We start from the raw sequence: 20385 nt of genomic DNA on the forward strand, positions 1-20385 counted from the left end.
TAAGATAATTTTGTAGTTAATAATATGGATCTTTTGAAAAATCCTAATATAAATAATGAAATTTGTTCTTATTTACTCTAAACTAGCAGAGTGCTGTGGTGGGTTAAAGATACGATGGTGCGTGATGGTGGGCATGTGATTATATTTCATCACTGGGGGTGATCTAACTCTTGAATTAACTGTCTGTGTCTCTTTACAAGCCCCCAATTGATTATTCCATTGATTCATATGCTCTTTTTAATATTGATCCAAGGGGCAGGCCATTGCTCAGTTTTAGGTTTATGTGTTTGCATTATTGGTACGATGTGCTGTGTTTGTGTTTATAGCATGTGTGTGTGTTTGTGTGAGTAATTAGGCTCCAATAAAAGCAGGACAAGATAAAAGCGTTTACTTCATTAAAAAACTGAATGCCACTTTAACGAAACATTAGGAAAATAGCTAATTTTACAAGCAACAATCTACATCCAGGAAGTTGGATCATATACAACAGTTCAATATTGCATTAAAAGTCTTTTGGTCATCATTACAGAAACAAACAGTGTTTTACAAATCAGTAAAATACAGTATCAACACTAAATGTTGTTTGTAAAGAGCCTCAATTTAAAGGGTTTTGCGTTTTAATAACGGGCAAAAAAATTATATTATAAAACAAGTGGCAAAAGGAGCAGAAATATCATTAGTATGAAATCGATATTAGCTTTTCTCATATTTCTACAGGCACTATTGAAAAGATTTGGCTGGTGCACCGGACTGGGCCTAGAGGCAAAAAGGATTAGGGGGGAGGAAATTGGTGTACATGCATTTCATAATGATAACTTTATATGACACATAGTCACTCAGCACTGTGACCCTCCGCACTGAGCCTCATAAGCCTCTTAAAGGGATGGCGACACGAAACAGCAAAGCCCCAAATAAAATAGGCTGTATTAACTGTTATGTATTATAAACTCTAGCTTTTATAGCGGAGTAAGATCTAGGACACAGTGAATTTGAAAGAAATAAAGTAATACAAATAGCAGCTAGGGCTCAAGGTCGGGAGGCAAATTAAGTGAGTCCCTCAGTTAACCGAGGCTTTGGTTAATTAGAAATAATTTTACCTGAGGATCATCTTAGAGGTGGGACAAACGCCACACAACATCCAGCGCACTTCACATCAAGTTACTGAGAAGCTAGTTAGACATCTTCTAATCTTCTGAGTCAGCTTAATTGCCCTTCTTGTCAAAAGGGACCTCTCCTGCAGCAGCTCTGCCTCTGTAACTCAGCTCTGGGATTTGTGACGTCATTATAGAATTACAATATGATCAGATCACAGTCTTTCCCAAGTGTTTGTCACTCTGAAAGCTGCAGTGTAACATTATGTAGACTATATGTTTCTAATAATATGTTGGGATAGATTCAGATTTGTTCTTTCTCTCACTCTGACATGCTGCATTTCCTCTGTGTGTGCAGCTTGTGTTATGGTTTCAAAAATATACTGTAATATACTGGAGTTTCTTCTATTTTTAAAAGTTGAGCTTTTAACGTAGACCTCCATTTCATGTCTCTCCTCGTCCCCTGATTGTTACACCAGTGCATAATCAAACTGTCCTCTGTCCAACCCCGACTTGTGATCAGTCCAAGATGAAGACGGCATGCTGCTGTAGGGATCTAATAAGATACGGACACAGCGAACAACAAGAAAGAGCAGCAGAAGCACAAGGAGGCCCACAAAACACAGGGCCGTTCCCTGCTCTGGCTGCCCCGCCATGGGCTGCAGCACCGTTGGGCCCCTGGCAAATCCAGGGGGAGAAGGAGAGGACAGATCATAGTCCGCAACCCAGTAGTTGCCATCACCCATCTTGAAAGCGAGGGAATGTTTTGAAGGTTAAAATAGCTTACTGTAGCAGTTTTATTTTGCAGTCACAAGCTATCAGGAATGGCATGACTCTGCAGGATTATTTTTGTTACTCAGTGTGATTTTTTAAACCCTGGAGGACGATCACATAGTGAATTCTGGCAGCTGTCAGCAGATTGAACTAAACAGCAGTATATACCACAAGCCAGAGGGCGAAGAAGTTGTTCCAGCAAAAATTACACAGAGCGAATCAGTAGTGCAAATTAATAAGGTCTCTGGTGAACCAAGCAGCAAGATGAGGCATCTCAGTGAAGTTTAATTAGTTTGAACTGGCTGGTCTTCTTGGGTCCCTCTCTCTCGTCCTGTCTTCTTCTCCTTTATGAGCTCTCAATGGAAGCTAAAAATACAAAACCTGAGGCCATTACTTCAAATCATTTGTGCAGTCTTCAGTTTATTTTTCAATATTTTAAGTTTCATCCAATAGCAGTCCAACAGGGGCCTTTATTATAGCTATAAAGTGAAGTTGAAATCACACTGGAGGGGTTGAAGAGGCTCCACAGAACAGCATGCAGGCTGTAAGTGATCCGTATTGTGGGTTTTGTTTACAGATTACTGAATGAGTGGTTTGACCTGAGTTTCAGTTGATTTACTGAAAAAAGAAAAACATATATTTTTATATCTTCACCTTCATCCTGACATCCCAGAAACCTCCTCAGTTGGGATGTACCTAAGAGAAGAAAAAAGCAAAGATAAGTGAGTGAGTTTCCAGCAGGCAGAGGTGCTGAATGGAAGGAAAAGTCTTATTGATTCAGGGGTGGACGTGGGCCCTGGACATGTCAAAGATTATAGATTTTTGCTGTTTCATGGCCCCAAGTGAGGTGTTTTCAGGATTTCCCGTGCCAGCACACATTACAAGTGAAAAACAGTCTCGCTTTAAAACTATTACAAACCCTGTCCACTCTCTTGTGAGAAAAAGAACTGAGAAAGGACAGAGCCCGTAACTCCTCTCCTCTCCTTATCTTCAAATGAATGATGATAATAGAATGGAAATCTAATCTAATCCAGCAGGAATATGGAGAAAACCCTCAGAGAGCTGATGCACTGTTGCACAGAAATGCTCTCAGAGACATAGAGAGACATATCCTGCAGGAGGTGCACTCCCCAGTCAGCAGATTCTATTCCAGGAGCCTTCATTTCCCTCCTTACCACAAGTTGATAGCTCCCCTGCTCTCTGGATGATGGGACTTAAGGGCCAAGAGAAGCTTTAATAGGCGACTGGAAGACACAATGAAAGAAACTGCTTGCATCAGTATCAATTATCAAATTGGTATTCTGTTCTATTCTATTAGGAGGCTGCATGTGCAGGGCAACAAAAAACAAAACAAAACAAAAGACAAGACAGACTCAATAGTTAATAGAGAGCTATGAAGTAGGGATGATGTTTACACAACAAGACAATATAGGCAGTTGTTTAGTTAATGAAACTAATAGTAGCACATCTTCCATGAGAAACAGCATCACTATAATGCACGTAAGAGTTTTTACTGTTTTAGGGCATAGCCTATATGAAAAAAAACAAATGATTTTAAAATCTGTCTTAAATGTTACTGTATTATATCCCTTTTCAATATCAGCCCAGTCTAAACACAACAACCGTGTTTGATTGTCACTGCAGTTTGTTCAGTTTTCCATCTCTTTTCTCGCCACCCTAACCCTAACCCTATCTTTTCTCGCCATCTCTCTCAAGTTGTTGAACAATAAAATGCAGAAGATATTTGGATCTGTGGCAAATCTGTGTTTTAAAGTTTCCCCAGAAAATTCATTTAAAGGTTTCCATGTCACTCAAGAAGAATGGTTACCCAAGTTCAGATGCACAAAAACCCACAAGGACAATGATGGAAACTCAGTGGCATTAAGAAGCAAAATAAATAACAGAACAGATATGCAGTAATGGAAGGAGCAACATCAATATTATGTTTCACCAACACAGAAAGAAATAAAACTGTTTTTTGGAGCCCAGAATGGGAGTAAAATACTGAGAAATGAGAATCGCAGTTCTCCATTTACAAAACAGGAATAAAATCGGGTAAAAGGTAGATTTACGTTTTACGACCAAGCAGCAAAGCCAATGAATTCTGATAACAGAGCACATGCTGTGACATATGGCATTCTTCTCGGCTGTAATATCAATAATACCTCCCCTTCATACCTGTGGATGAAGGGGAGGTATTATGATAGCAGCTTTGAAAATGTCAAGGACTCCTCCACGTAAAAAGGGTGAAATTATGCTGGATCAAACTATTTGAAGCACTGTATGGTTTAAGGTTTGACTGTTTACAATGTGCATGTTAGTGTAGACAACACTGTTGCCTCTACCTTTTATTTTATTATTTTTTTGAGAGATAAATGACACATTTTTCTTCTTTTAAAACACTGTTGATAAGAACTCCATACAGAGAACTGAACCAACAGCGCTCACATATTTCACATTTTACAATTTATGTGACATGAAGTTACACAAAAGCAAAAAAAGAAACAAACTAAAAAGTTATAGGACATCATACACTAATCCATGGCACAGCTTAACAATGACTTTCACATACAAAAGTTCAACAAACCCGCCATTATCGTGTCATTGTGACGATCTAAAGGACAAGCAGATTAGAGAACTTACTGTCCAGCTGGTGTCACAGGTGAGGGCATGTAATCAAAAGCACAGGGGGATGACGATGATGATCCCTCAGCAGAAGCTGCAGCTGTTCCGCTGCTCCCGCCTCGCTCAGCCTGCACAAGCTTCAGGTCTGTCACATCCCGCAGCATCTCTTATGCCCTCTCAGTTTGAGGGACCCGCCCCACTTCGCTCCCTCCCTCCCTCCCCACTTATGATTGTCCCTATGTGGATGGCACACATAATCTTTTTGTTTGGATGAGTAAAGCGCCAGGAGCTGTGTGTGGCTTTTGCATTATGTAAGAGGAGTGTGTAGGGCATGGACAGTAAAGGGCCCTTGAAGTCAGTATACAGGCAATATAGCACAGACATCAGCAATGCCAGAGTCGTTATCTGCTTTATTACCGTTTACTTACTTACTTAAAGTGGTGATTCTTACTTACTTTCTGTAGAATGATTCTTTTCTTTTCATGTAATAGAGTATTTCAGTCTTCACTGTATGCTCCAGGTGTTTACCGTGAGAAGTCATTAATTAACATAATTAAAACTGTAATAATACTGGGACAGACTGCAGTCCACACGCATCCACATCTCCCCTGCCTGAGGCTGCATGGGATCTCCCTCTAGGTGTAATTAATAGCCAGTGGATTATAACACTGTCCTGAAGGGGTTCGTAATGAAATCACACTGAGCTGAGCACCAGCAGGCTGCCCACTGGGGTGGTAATTGAAAAGTCTCCAGCCTGCAGAGTTGGGAAAATTTCTTATTGTTACAGGAGTAACACTGGGAGGTCGGGCTGTGGTTAAGGAAGCAGCCCCATACTTGAAACAGCCAGTCACAGATTCACAGGAGTTACTGTCCAGTCGCCTACCTGAAAACCTCTGTCTGACATGTAAGTGTATTTCCCAAAATGCTGAGGTATGTCTTTAACAGAAAACTGTACTACATGCACTCAATTTTACTAATGTCAGACCATCAAACTGCTGTTGAGTTTTTCACTCAGTAATGAGCAAACATGTTGCTTCTCATAAGCTCATAGCTGTCACTAAAGTAAATGTTAAGTATTAAAATAAACAACATGAATTCTTAACACTTTCATTGTTGTTCACACTGAAGCATCCACTTTCATTCAGCTTCTGTCAGAGTCAAGAGGAGCACGTAGGCTTCGGAGGATCGAAGGAGGTTAGGGAAAGGACGCCTCCAGTCATTCATCACACCAGACAGCTGTAAGATGAGGTCCCTATCTACACTGACTGGCCACTTTATTTGGTACACCTGTACAATCTAATGCAATCCAATACAGCAGCTCTGTCATAAATTCTACTTTTACTAGGTTATAATTCTCATATTTTGTTAAAACTTCAAAAAGGTGATCATTCGTGGCAGAGCTGCTGTATTGGATTGTATTAGACTGTACATGCGTACCTAAGAAAGAGGCCAGGGAGTGTATATTGGTCCCTTGTGTGAATCTACAGGCATGTGTTATTTAAAGCCTAATCTGTCTTCCCTATACTAGCAAATCCATAGATTTGTCAACCTGCATCAATAGCCATATCCATGGACATATATAAAGCCTGTCAGCTTTAAAATGAGAAAACAAAGGACACACAGAACATGCAGAGGTTAATTTTCTCTTGTGATCACACACACACAAAAACACTCAAGGTTGTTGATTCATAGAAACCTTGATAAAGCAAATCATTGCACACTTTATTCTGCAGATGGTCATATTACTGGATAAAATCAGAATGTGGGTAAGTCCTAGTCAAACAAAATTTAATTCACAATGTATATTTATTACAGCAACAAACATATACAATCTAGGCCAGTTTGTTTTTGCTGTACACTGGAGGCATTTGTGTTTAAGATCAAAAATTAATACTGTATGAGATGAAAGTTCAGAATTTCATCATTTATTCGATGATGTTTAGATCTATAATTAAATTTGATGTCAGTAAGTCACAGGCTTGATGCGGATATTATGAGCAGTGGATTTGCAACCAAATATACTACATTACTTTTCACTTTAAAACTATACTTTTAATATTTTTTTCTCACTTAACATGTTTATCGTTTGATACAAAACATCATATCTTAGATGCTGTTTAATACATCAAGGTGTGAATTCAATCAAATATTACATGAAAATCTGAACTTTCATCATCATATACAGCTTGTGATCGTAAACATGTCTTCACTGTACAGTAAACACAAACTGGCCCTCGTCATTTCAATACTTTTGGAGAGTGCTGTACAGTTTGGAGAATGTGGAAACAAGTAAGCAATTTGTCAAGAAATCCAGATGATTCTCGGAACCCATGTTAACTGTATGCTAACACGTTGCCGTGCTGTCAAGCAATCTACTGCAGTCTGGGGAACTGTGAAATTATCTTTATTCCAATCAAACAGGACAAACAAGGTATATAAAACATAGATTAACACAAAAAACAAAAACTAAATAGATCTAAATCTTTCAAGATTTAGCTGTGTCTCAAAGATTGGATGTAAAGAAAAGGCCAAGTTGTTCGTGAACCAGAGCAGTTTTTTGATGAGTTGTCCTAACTGGTGGCTTTATTTTCTCTTCCAGAAGCCATATGGTTGTATAATAAAGATCATCAGCATATACAAAGGACGCATGACGAACATGATGAGACGGTATGACCAGCAGGGAGGCTGATTTATTCAGTATAATTGGTAACAAACATTTCCACATCATTTGACCATTATTGTCATTTGTAGTACATAAAAGAAACATGCTTATTGAGGAGCTCTCTTTACGAGCATGGACGCCTTTGCTTGACTATTTTATTACCGTACAACGGGTTACAGTGCACTCATCTCGTGTTCAACCTTCATGTGACATGTGAGCAGAGACCCACGCTGTCACACAGTATAAATATCAAAAACAGTCAACACAACAATTCAACAATCTACTCATTCACTCAAGTTCAAGTTCCCTGTCCCCATGAAAAGAAAAAAGACACGTAAACCGAACAGTTAAGACAAACACAATGTAAAATGTTGCTTAAACAATGAAGCTGCCATGATGACAACAGTTGAATGTGGTCTCGCCCAAGCTTACAGAGAAGCAGTACTTGACATTTATAACTCTATTGTGTAGACACACAGCTCTTTCCATTTGGGGACATACAGAATGTACAGCGAATGAGAGCATGATGCACTGCAGCTTGAGAAAACGCACTCCCTTCAAATGGACAGGACATGTATGCTTGAGCAGCTTGTGGTTTCTCAGGTTGTAGTGCACTGAGCGCTCTGAGCTACAGTACATATGATAGGATAAACCCTGACTACTCATAAACTCGTACTATACTCTTCAAACTTCATGGTTATGTGGTTGTTGTATACATTTTGGATTTGAAACCCAGCAAGAACCAAGCAGAAACAACCGTAACTGAACTTTGAAGCCAACGCTATAATTCCATAAGATGCTTTTCATTTAATGGTTAACGGTAATTTGACCTCAAAAAAGGAAAATGATTCCCTGGTTCAATTCAGCTTAGTTTCTAGTGTTTCATTTAAAATGCTGTGTTAAAGCCAGATATACTCTAAAAAGGTGCACTTGCAATTCTGTATATGCATAGGCATGGTTTGGTTGAAATTTAAACAATTGAGCCTGAGATATGCCGATTTTTATATTCCCTAATATGGGTCAAGCTCAAAAAACACTGGAGAAACTGTTTTGTATTATCTAACCTAGTGGCATATATCATCTGACCTGCAAATGCCTCTTTCTTTTCCAAGCTTTCTAGAAAACATTTCAAGTCTTGTTTGCCGGTAGATGAAGGCCTCACACACTTGTCCCACGCAGCTATGTTAGCTGCTGCAACAGGGTTCTGGTAAACTTTAATTTTCTTTGCACATTGTTTGACAGACACAGTGCTGAGAATGAATCCTGGCTTGAAACATCCCTCTGAACCCCTGTGGGTAAAGTCGCAGGTGCTATGTCCATTTTTGCACTGATCTTCTTGACTTCTTGACTTCTTGACTGCGCCACTGCATTAAACAATGAGGAAAATGGCATAAGATGGTTCCATCTATTCCAGACTTATTGTAAATGTTCTATATTTATACCGCACCTGTAAACCCAAATACTGAGCTAACCAGTGCAAGTTGCCTACACATTTATATCATACCAGTAGTTTATGGTCACAATCATGTATATTTTTGCACCTTAAAGTGCACAAATGTATACATCTGCACATACTGCCTCTGGAAAGCAGTAGGGAATGTGCAAATACGGTCTCTGGTGAAACACAGCAGCATTTCTGCCCTCAGATGTTGAAGTATATATAAGTGAGTCAGTGTGTGCAAATATTCCAGGCACATTCCTGTACGTTCTGCACTTGTTCCCAGTCTCTGTTCACCTGCCCTCTCTTCTCCCTCCTCCTCCTCCTCTTAAAGCACTTGCTCAGTGCTGGAGGCTGAGATGTCCAGGAGTCTCCAGGCTGCGTTAGGGTTCAGCTCCTCCTGGTCACGACACAACGCCCAAACGTACATCATCCTCATCACCTTCTCCTGTTGACGATGGAGAGGAACACAGAGTGAGCCCAGTGAGACTCAGGACCAAATTTCATAACCAGGACAGTACACATCCATAAATCATTAAGTGTCTTTGTTATAGAGCTTATTATGAGAGGTTTGAATCTAACTTAGTTTCATGAAGTAAAAGAAGCACAAGAGTACTGCTAAATCAAACCTGCGAAACTCTAAGTAATAAAGACAAATGTGAATGGGTGACGTTACAGAGTTCTGATCTAATTTCCTTCATTTGTTTACTTCCTTGAAATAACCAATTACTGCCTATATGTATTAGATTTGCTATTCCAGTTCAGTAATTACAAGCTGACAGACCGGATCTCCCTCCACAATGTCTCCTTTGGGGCTGCGGATCACCATGACGACCTGAGCCTGGAAGGTGATAATCAGCACTGGGCCCTGGTCCATAATCTTCCCCATTGCCAGCTACGACACAGGGTGAGAAGAACAACACAATCAACATCAAGTGTTATTGTGACTTTCTGCAATAACTCGATTTCTTACACGGCATAAACAACACACTGTTTTTGTGCAAGGAAATTAAGAGAATGTTCAAGAAAACTGAATAGAAATGGGCAGAACAAACTATATCAGATATTACTGCATTCTCACATGTCTGAAGTAAATTTCTGCACAGTGTGTGTGATGGTTGCTGAACAAGTGTGAAAGCACTTACATCTATATTATCAATGTCCAGGATTTTGGACTGGAAGAGCAACCCAAGGGCTCTAGCCTGTTGGATGGGATGGGCCAGCTGACTGTACGTCTGAGGACAGGAAGGTCAGAAATTAGAGTAGAATAGATTTTCTTCTATATTTATTTAGAATTGTAAAGATGTACAGATAGCAGCATATAACTTACAGCTTCATAACACCAGTCTTTTAATACATCCAGTTCTCCACGGAGCATAGCCTGCAGAAAGCACAGTGACAAGGCATTATAAACTATTCCTTTACACTGAATAGGTGGTTCATAAATGACTTCAGCCAGTAGACTAGACTGATTTTAGCAAATATCACTAATTACAGTTAATTTACTATAGTTACTTGTAATTCAGTTGAGATCAGAGACAATTTCAAAAATGTACACAGGGACCATACAACCTAAAGGTAGAGTGGGCAGTGCTGTCCTGCAGCCTTTATCAAAATCACAACAGGTCTTAATTTCAATAAAGTAAATCACATTTAGTGCAGTTAGATTACTGTAGATCACTTTCAAACTAATCTGGCTGCCAACTAACAGTCAGGCTCCATCTTGAGCTTAATTGATTTAAACTCAGAAACAAATTCCTTGTTTCATTAGTGCATGCTTGTAATTTTGATAAAACTGCTTTATCAGCTCTTTTCTGTGACCACTAAGGACACAACACATTGTTACTGTGTCCTGAGTGTGTCATTAATAATCTGAATTACATCTTTTGCTGCTCAGCTTGTTTTGAACTTGATTTGAAATCCATTATTAATTCTAAAACGATTAGTCACAAGTTATGAATCACACGTATTGAAGTAAGACCATCAATAAGTCTTTCTTCAGCCTCCTTTGTGAAGTGCCTCTCAAGTACTGAGCAGTCACAAGGATGAATACAGTACACTACACTGAGAGAGAGTAAAAGAGATAAACTGGAAAGAGTGTGTTTACCTCTAAGATGTTAGGGATGATATCTTTCTCACACTGTTTGAGGAAAGAGTCTTTGTCAAAGGTGGGATCTGCCTTCAGGATTTCTGTCAGCACCTCAGACATTTCTGTCTTGGAGAAAAGACCACCTAGAAAACAAACACCACAATGTCAACACTCAGTACCTGTGTACTTTCTGAATACAAACATTGGTCAGAAAAAAATAGGAACGCAACATGTTTTATTGTCTGACACTTAATCGAAATGAAAACCATGTGCAACATTATTATCAACTATGAAGGATCGTCACCTAGAAAATCAGTGACTCTGTCTGTTACAGCTCTGGACGCTCTGACAAGGGCATTGTCACTTTCATCATATTTCATCTTCATCTCAAAGAATCCTGTAGGAAACAAAAAGGAAAGAGTGTTGGTGGATAAAACCTGCACTTGTAACAACAGAGGTACCACTCCCAAGAGATGCACCTGATGACTAAAATATCCTATATTCAATTACTCCACAGTATAGTGCAATATGTCTGGTGCCACCTGCTGCCTTTAAAGGACATTACACCTGTTCGTACAGTATGTAGGTGAGCACAAATTCCACAGAATCAAATAAATGAATTTTCTTACTGTTGAAAACAATGTTATTGTCTTTAAAGTCCTTCCACTGCTGGTACCACTTTGAATCCTTGTGGAGAACGACACCCATGGCCTCTCTGTGTTGCAAAAAAGAAAGTCACATCAGCTCATGTTGTCAATTAGTGAGAGAGGAAACGTTCTGTTAAATGAAGGAACAGAAGTGGTGAAAGTGAAAAGTTACTCACTCATTGGCCTCAAACACTCTGGAGTCGCTGTCTGCTCCTTTAGATGAGAAATCGCTTCTCTTCCTCAGCTGAGAGGGAGCCCTGTAGGGGCCAGCATCACCAACATCTATCTCCTTCTTCATGGTTTCCACACCCTGCAGATAGAACACACAGGCTCTATTTGTAACTGGGGTGCAATAGTGCATGTAAAATACTCAAGCCAAACATTTCAGTCCAAGGACTTGTGACTTGGTGCAGATCTTAGTACAGTATGTACAAAAAAGTGTTAACACAAGCGACAACAAGGTGAGATGGTGATGATGAATGAAGATGCACAGATGCTGCAGTTCACTCAGCTTTAATCTGGAAGGTTTTTCACCTCTCACCTGTGAGATGGCCTTGAACGCACTGGTCCTGCCCAGTTTTTCTCCTCCTTTGGAGACGGACTCTGCAGAGTGCATGGCCGTCTTGGCTGCCTCCTCAACACCTTCCTTGATCTTCCTCCCAATGTCAGTGCGACTCACCTCCGAAAGGCCCTATAGTCACAGTTATTACATTGTACTTTGAAGAGCCATGTTCACTCTGCTATTCTTGACATCTAGTACTTTTATATTGGTGTATCAAATTTGTGACCGTGTAGCCAAGTCATAGAGGAAACAAGCTATCCATCAAAGCTATATTAAGACGAAATGTGTATGAATTTTGTGAAACAATCAGGATGGACATCACTGTTTTAACACAGTGTAGAAATGGAACCGTGTTCTTGCTAAACCAGACGTAGTGCTGATACTTTACCTCCTTCATGGCCTCTGACAGAGAACCCAGGGTCTTCTTAAACACCTCTGAAGACTTTGTTGCCTCAGCCTCTATGGATTTCTAGGAAAAACAAAATATTTAAATCAAGCAGTAATGAGTACAATGGTATAATATACCGTATAATCCATAAAATAATATGTGTGCATGTTGCAATACAATACTAACAGTTAGCTGATGCAGATAAATTGCATTTATACATAGTATTCAACAATGACTCACAGAGACATTGTCTAATATAAAATCCCTAAGGATACAAACCAAATCATGTTCTTACATATTTCCTGCGAGCCTGTTGGAGGGCATCAGACTCATCAAGCCTCTTGGCTTCTTCTCTGAACTTCTTTATGTTATCCTTCATCTCCTGATTCTTATTGAACTCCTGACGTAGGTTATCCACAAACTCTCCCAGAAAACCTTTACGCCCTGAAGCATATCGCACCTAATAACACAAACAGGCAGTAGCACTTCAGCTGGACATACAGAGCGGAGACAGAGTGAACAGATTATCTCCGTACAACTGGAAATGGATATTCTGAAGGTGTCACTGCCTACCTGCACAGCTGCAGCTGAGCTCCTGTGCAACAAGTAGGCATCTCCCCTAGACACTGAAGAGACAAGAGACCTGGAGCAAAAGGCCAAGGCACGTCTGCCGACCAGCTGCAATGAGAACAAATGCACGGTGAACCAGAATACAGGGGTATGACGAGCAAAACAGGAGTCATGGTATTACCATGAACAATTGAACATTTATTCAGGTAGTCTGCAGGAAGTAATTTGTATCTTTGCTACAAGGCTATGTTAGGGTACCATAACTCTTCTTAAATGTCAACATTAGGATCTACCTAATGGAGGTTTTTCAGTGTCATAACTCAAATGGCAATTCAATATGTGATCCTCGAAGCACTTTGACAATGCATTCTGCAACTGGCAATTCATCTACCCACTGATATCCAGTGATGTATTTCAGTGATGTAATTTGCTGATAGTTACATGTTCATGTATTTAAAAAATAAGTAGGATAACACCCATTTAACTGCCCGCGTGTTCTGTTACTACACAATACTTAAGTGAGAACGATCAAACAGTTTACTGTGGTTAGATATTTCGATCATTGATCAAACGTAAACCTGACAGATGGTTAATCATTGAGAACCTCTACACTGCGTCTGATGCAACAAGGCCTTTAAAACGGACACCTCGCGTATTATCTGCTTACAAACACATTGATCTCCTCCACACAACTGGACTAACTATAAAAGGACTAACTACAAAGCAAGGAGTCGCCGCTCCCCTCATCAAACAACCTGCCGAACACAGTAATGAAGGACACGAATGACCGTCTTACCTCGTAGCACCGACACACGGAGGCTGCCATCTTGATCTTGAAATGCGCGGAGCAGCACGTGTATCTACGGCGCAGCCGCTGACCAATGGGAGCAGAGCTGGCCGGGGCGGGGGGCGGCGCCTGCGCCTGCACGGCTTTAAAGGGACAGTACCCTAAATAATTCAACAACTCGACGCACAAACAGCGTCTTCCTGATCAAGATGTGATCAATTAACAATTTGATTTATTCTAATAGAACGCGCTTTTATATATAAAAATATGGATTAGGCTTCAAACATTATCTCAATATGCTGTTCGTTTTAAAGACAAAATGAACCTTCTACATCTGGAGATTAACTGTGAGCTATAACCACATACGTTTTAAATAAGATTTAATGATTTTGTTAGGCTTTTCTCTTTAAAGTCTCAATTTTACTGATATTCAATGTTTAATTTCTATTAGAATCAAATGAAAAAATCGCAAAATAATAAACCCATACATGTTTGGGACTTGCTATTTTCATCCATTGTATAAATAAATTCAGGCATTTATTACTTACATACTTTGCAAAATATTCAGACACTGTGCTTTTTGTACACTTCAGAGGGCATATTTTGGTTTTTAAAACGATAAAAACAACTAAAAGCTCTCTTTTGCCTAAATATTAAAACCCTTAATTCAGTCATGTCATCACAAATGTCCCTATAGTGTCTTTGCAGTCTTGAGGTTAGTCCTTCTCTAATATATTATTTTTCCATCTGTCTATTTACCTATAAAATACAGTAAAACAGTGATCTTTGGTTTTCACTGATGATACAATACAGTAGTTTACAGTAATATTTTAATTATTTAATTATACACCTTGTTGTCGCTTATTATTATTGTTTGTTTCAATAAAGGTCTGACACCCTTCATATCAGTAGATGTCAGTGCTACAATTTTAGTGAAATACGAACTAAAATGACTTGAATTTTCTTGATGTCCTGACTCCACTTCAGGTGTTTTCATTCAGAAGGTAGAGATCCTGTGTGTTCGGGCCACAGCACACCGCTGGCATGTCAGTGAAGAGCGCCCCCCTGAGGAAGCTATGCGCGCTGCAGGGACTCCTCCCCTCCCTCTGCAGAGTTGGGAGCTCTCCCTTTCTGCGGCCAGCTCGCCTTGACAGCCAGCACTGGCGCAGAGTGTCAGGAGAAACCTTTACCTTCATTTCCTGGCGTATAACGATAATTCCCACTCGAACTTTTCACGCATCCTCTTCCGGAGACAAGCGTCGGAGCGGCCTCGTCAAGAATGGGGAACCGAGACGATGAGTACGATTTCTTGTTCAAAGGTAAAAAAGAAAAAAGATCTGCGTTCCCCTGCACACAGGCTCACATCGACAAAGCTATTCCTTCTAAATGCCTCGAAATGTCAGTGTGTGTGACCACATATGTGCGTTTTCCAAGGAAGCACGCTGGTGTTTTTTCTCAGCACCTCTCCAGATGACCATCGCTTGGTGTTGTTACAACATAATGCTGTCATTGTAACATTTCTACGCCTGCAGCTATTTTTATAGGTATAGGATGCAACACCCTATCCGTGCTCAGCCTTATTATGTGTTTTTTTTTTCAAAGAAACTTTCATCAGCTCATAGAGCAGGATTGGTGGAGTGAGCTGTTAAAAGACATTTGATGTTTTGTTTTCTCATGGCTTCTCGTGAGGCTGATTAAAGGCCTATTAGCCTCCACCTATGCTGATCGATAGGCTTCATCTTCAGAGGAGGAGGCTGCTCAGACAGCTTGATTCAAACTGAAAATGCAGCAACTCAGAACTAGTTAGATTTAGTGTTGTGAGGCCGATCAATGGGCCTGATAGATTGTGAGTGAGACTGAGGCGGTACCAGACTCAGGTTTATCACTAGTGCTCAGTTGGATCCAGAATGCCTTCCTTTGATGGTGATATCAGCTCCTGTGGCACATTAACATCCTGGGCCTGTACAAGCCAAAAGGCCATTTAGATGTAACAAAGTATCCTCTGTGGGATGAATAGGGCATCTGCCGGAGGCGAGGGATCTCTCTCTCTCTCCCTCCCTCCCTCCCTCTCTGTCTCTCTCTCTCTCTCAGCCCGAGCCATCGTCAGCATACCCGGACAAAGCAGGAAGGGCAAGGCGGCCTGAAACTGTCGATTCAGGTTTTGATGAAGCCTGTTATCAGCTTCCTGCAGCCCGGACCAGTGCGATGTCGACAGGGACAAAGTTCGACTCTGTTTCCTTTTCGTGGAGGGAGAGAGAGAAAACAAAAAGACCCCACCACCGCTGCTGCTGTGCTGCGAGCAGCAGCCACCTCAGCCCAGTCATGACACCAGCAAGGCCCCGCTCCAAGAACCTGATCACTTTTCTGCAGTCACCCATTTACTGCACTTAAGGCCCGATAATAATCAGTCTGGTGGTTTACATATGGATGGAAGAAGCAAAACCCTCATTTTCAAGTTGAGCATATTCTGCTTGGAGAAAAAAAGATTCTTAAAAGCCCTCAGTCCTACTCCGACAGTGTTTCGACAGAGAAACATGAGCTAAAGCTCTAAAGTACCTCTATATTTAGTAGATACTCCTTCAGGCTCTTTGTTTGGGTTATCTGAAAAGTGGGTGATGGCATGAGGTAAACAACATCATCAACAGCATCCTTCCGTGCTCATGAGGGACAGTGATGTGTTGTTTTTGTTTTTTGTTTTTCTTCTTCCCGCTCAAACTGTGTGAGACGTTCCTTACAGCAACACCAAGAATACAAAAACACCCTGGAGCAGTTCCACCCAAAGAAAGGTTGTTACTTAGTTAATTAGTTAGTGGGGGCCCTCCGGCAAAGCCAAACAGGGTCATTGTACCGTACAATGCACAAGTGATCAAACATATTTAGTTCAGCGTGTTTTAAAAGTGAGCTGTGGTTGCATTTTGTCACCACGCAACACATCAGTTTTTATCTAGTGTAAAGCTTTTCTGTTGTGTTGTTGATGCAGAGACCCCACTCGTGATGGATTAAACATCTTACAGTGTTTCATTCCAGTGACTCTGAAAACATACTTTGCCCTATGGATTTATGGCACCAAGGTTATGTATTGACTCCAGATTTGTATTTTGTCATTTGTTTCACTCTGTCACACATGTTTTTCATGTGCTATGAATTATTTAACACATGAAGTCTGAAACTGAAATTTAGAAGCACTGTTTTTTTGCAAGATCAACATCTCTTGGATCTAATAATATATGGTACATGCCCTACCTGTCCCATCATACAGATACACGAACACTTGTCTTATGTCCTCCTCTCCACAGTTGTGTTAATTGGGGACTCGGGAGTTGGAAAGAGCAACCTGCTCTCTCGATTCACACGGAACGAGTTCAACCTAGAGAGCAAGAGCACCATCGGGGTGGAGTTCGCCACACGCAGCATTCAGGTAGACGGCAAGACGATAAAGGCTCAGATCTGGGATACAGCAGGACAGGAGCGCTACAGAGCCATCACCTCAGCGTGAGTCCACATGTGTTTAGTACAGATAGTCCGCCTGACAGCTAACACCCCACAATGTGGGGAAATACTTAAGCAGTGCAGACACATTTGCCACTGTATCTCTGAGTCTAGTTCTTCTAAAAAAGCTGATTGTTGGGTCTGTTATGCTACAGTTTAAGAGTTACATGACATTTTGGATTAGTAAGCACTGCTCTGAGAGACTTTAGATAGTGGTCTAACTCTTTCTGAGTTAGACACTGATCCCTAGGAAACACACTTGATGTATCTGGAAAAACTCCAAATGTGAAGTTATCACACGTATGTGCATATATATTCAGTTTATAGTCAGACATAAAATTAAGGTTAAGATCAATTTAGTAGATGCTCTGGAGCTATTGATCATACCACACAATCTCCATTCGCAAAAGGCATTTATTTTTTTATTATCTTATTACATTTCTGAGCACTTGTACTGAGAGCGCTCAGAAAAGCATCATAATTTGAACATCTATAATTGAATAACTAGGTTACCTCCATCTGCTGATCAAGATCAGGCAATATGATCAAAGGTTCGTGAGCAGCGACTAAATACATGTTGTTGTTGCATTGTTGTCTCAACAAGCTCTAGTAGTACACAGTAGTATACAGTGAGCCCACATTTGAGACAAACAACAAAAAGAAATCTGCTGTAAAAAATAACTAAAGTTTAAAATTATATGTAAGACTAAATGAGAAAAATATGTGTGATATCGTTGTCAATGTTAATGGTCTTGTTACAGATACTACAGAGGGGCAGTGGGGGCACTCTTAGTGTATGACATAGCCAAACACCTGACCTATGAGAATGTGGAGCGCTGGCTGAAGGAGCTGAGGGACCACGCCGACAACAACATTGTCATCATGCTGGTCGGCAACAAGAGCGACCTGCGGCACCTCAGGGCGGTGCCCACAGATGAGGCCCGGGCCTTTGCAGGTACAGGAACTAACACAGAGACATGGCAAAGAGCAGTTAGTGGCAAGAAAAAGTATGTGAATCTTTTGGAATTTCATGTTTATGTTGCTGTTGTTACTAAAAAGAACACTGCTGAACATCTGTTTGCACGTTGACACTCCACAGCAGTATTGCCAACACTGGGGATTTGCCAAAATATTTTGTGGACTGACGAAGTTTAAACTATTTGGAAAAAACCCACAATACCACATCTGGCATCAAGACACTGTATATCAGCATGACAACATCCTCCCAACTGTGAAGTATGGTGGAGGAAACATCATGATTCAGACCTGCTTTGCTGCATCAGGGTCGGGGCAGCTTGCAGTGATTAGGGGAAAGATGAATTCCCAAGTGTATCAAAAGATTGAATGTCTGTACGTCAGCTGGAACTCTGTAGAAGTTGGGTGATGCAGCAGGAAAAAAAACAAACAGCAGAATGGCTTCAGAAAAACAAAATCCACCTTTTGTAATGGCCGAGTCAGAGCCCAGACCTCAACCCAAAAGAGATGCTATGGAACAACTTGAAGAGAGCCACACATTAGACGTCCAAAGAATATGACAGAGCTAAAGCAGTTCTGCACAGTTAGGCACATTATATTTGTTAATACTCTTGACTTAGATGCAGATCAGCTCACATTTTATGACAAATTAATACAGAAAACCATGAAATTCAAAAAGGCTCACACAGTTTTTCTTGACACTTGTATGCTAAAACCACTCCTTTTGCCTTTTCTCACATGAACCTAATTTGTAAAAGAAATTCTTTCTTACCTTCACAGAGAAGAACAATCTGTCATTCATAGAAACTTCAGCCTTGGATTCAACAAATGTTGAAGAAGCCTTCAAGAATATCCTCACAGGTATGCTAGTGAAGTGAGATGGGAAGTCAGAGAATTGTTGATATATTACTTGACTAATAAGAAATGAAAGGACTTTTACAATGTCAGCTTCTCAGGCACCAGTCGATCCCTAACCTTAGTCTAATCAGTTATTCAAAGCTGAAACTACATCACTTAAGATTCAGGTCTTTTCTTGTGTCACTTTCTTTTATTGTGGTAATTCATTTTTATGTCTTTTGATCTGTCTTGTCTTTACCTCTATGCCTAGAACGGTGAATAAGCTCCACCATTAAACCAGCAACAAGTGTGATAATGGCCGATCTCTCTGTTGTCCTTAGAAATCTACCGCATCGTCTCGCAGAAACAGATTGCTGAGCGGTCTGCCCATGACGAATCCCCAGGAAACAACGTGGTGGACATCAGCGTGCCACCGACCACGGACGGCCAGAGGGGGAGCAAACTGCAGTGCTGTCAGAACCTGTAACCCGCGGCAACCGTCCCTCCTCACCTGGGTCGATTATGAATTGAAATCCACAGTGTTGGTATGCTTCCATCTGCCTGGGGTGCAATATTGTCTGGATCTGCACTTTTTTAGATCAGTGTAGTCAGCTCCTTTATGCCACAAATGATCAATCCCAGAAAGAAATGTTTGAATTGATTTCAAATTGTAATCGGACCCAGTCTGCTACATTCTAGTGCAAAAACAGGACTGATGGTACAGCATAAGTAGCTACCACAGTTACCCATCATCGTGTAGCAGAACAGCCTTGTCTGAGACCTTGTAAACTAGACTTCTCCCTGGTAGATGGTTATTGCTACGTGTTGGAGGCCTGTGTTTGAACCCTGCCTGTTTCAGTCATACCAGCAGTCCTGTTTTTGGGCTCTCCTCCTCCTTTAGTCATCATCTCAAAAAGTGGTTGTGATGCTGCTGATGCTTCTTTCATTTTGTGTAAAATTGATTCTTCTGTTTTGATTTTGATAGCTTATCTGCCCACATACATTATATTAATGCCATGAAATTAAATTTTACAATGTTATGCTTCTGTGTCCTTAATTTTAGCAATATACTGATGTAGAGTAACATCACACTACAACGTTTAAAGCCTAAAGATACATTTTTATATATTACAATATGAGATTTTTGACGTGTTCATGCATAAGAATTTAGTGCTGGAGTTAGTTTATCTACTTTAAAAACAGTTTTGGGAGTTTTCTCTTATCTTTTTTCTTTAATACTGAAACTTTGGCCTCAAACAGTTACTTAAATTAAACTATTTGAGAGGTTTAGAAGGAAAATTACTCTGATGTAACTAGGAAAATGTAAATATAAAAACAGAAGAACCCCAACAACTTTTGGCAGCAAGTCTACTAGACTGAGAAACACCTCTGTGATCTGATATATACATTGTGATGTAGGCGTGTAATATGTCCCATTCTTCCTCTTTTTA

The 20385-nt window shown here is 40.4% G+C and overlaps 3 protein-coding genes across 4 annotated transcripts; 1 reads left to right on the top strand and 2 right to left on the bottom strand.

The window, feature by feature from the left end:
• Positions 1-1561: 1561 nt before the first annotated feature.
• LOC113171964 (cortexin-1-like) lies at positions 1562-1837 on the bottom strand. The gene has a single exon (XM_026374707.1). It carries the CDS (start codon positions 1835-1837, stop codon positions 1562-1564), a length of 276 nt encoding a protein of 91 aa, XP_026230492.1.
• Positions 1838-7153: 5316 nt separating this feature from the next.
• LOC113171703 (mitochondrial import inner membrane translocase subunit TIM44-like) lies at positions 7154-14612 on the bottom strand. 2 transcript variants are annotated; one of them, XM_026374289.2, is made up of 13 exons: positions 13643-14612; positions 12850-12954; positions 12572-12736; positions 12277-12357; positions 11868-12017; positions 11503-11636; positions 11309-11394; positions 10984-11076; positions 10698-10822; positions 9921-9971; positions 9736-9825; positions 9375-9485; positions 7154-9038 (listed from the first exon to the last, which is right to left on the bottom strand). In XM_026374289.2, exons 1-13 carry the CDS (start codon positions 13670-13672, stop codon positions 8919-8921), a joined length of 1341 nt encoding a protein of 446 aa, XP_026230074.1. In that variant the 5' UTR covers positions 13673-14612; the 3' UTR covers positions 7154-8918. The 2 variants fall into 2 exon arrangements, with proteins under 2 accessions (XP_026230074.1, XP_026230075.1); XM_026374290.1 differs by lacking the exon at positions 13643-14612 and adding an exon at positions 13564-13628.
• A 13-nt stretch (positions 14613-14625) lies between these two features.
• LOC113171704 (ras-related protein Rab-11B) lies at positions 14626-19974 on the top strand. Its single transcript, XM_026374291.2, has 5 exons — positions 14626-14952; positions 16930-17125; positions 17884-18077; positions 18878-18958; positions 19276-19974. The coding sequence occupies exons 1-5, from the start codon at positions 14913-14915 to the stop codon at positions 19419-19421; spliced, it is 657 nt and encodes a 218-aa protein (XP_026230076.1). The 5' UTR covers positions 14626-14912; the 3' UTR covers positions 19422-19974.
• The last annotated feature ends 411 nt before the right edge of the window (positions 19975-20385 follow it).

This window comes from Anabas testudineus, chromosome 17 (assembly GCF_900324465.2).
Source record: "Anabas testudineus chromosome 17, fAnaTes1.2, whole genome shotgun sequence".
NCBI lineage: Eukaryota > Metazoa > Chordata > Actinopteri > Anabantiformes > Anabantidae > Anabas > Anabas testudineus.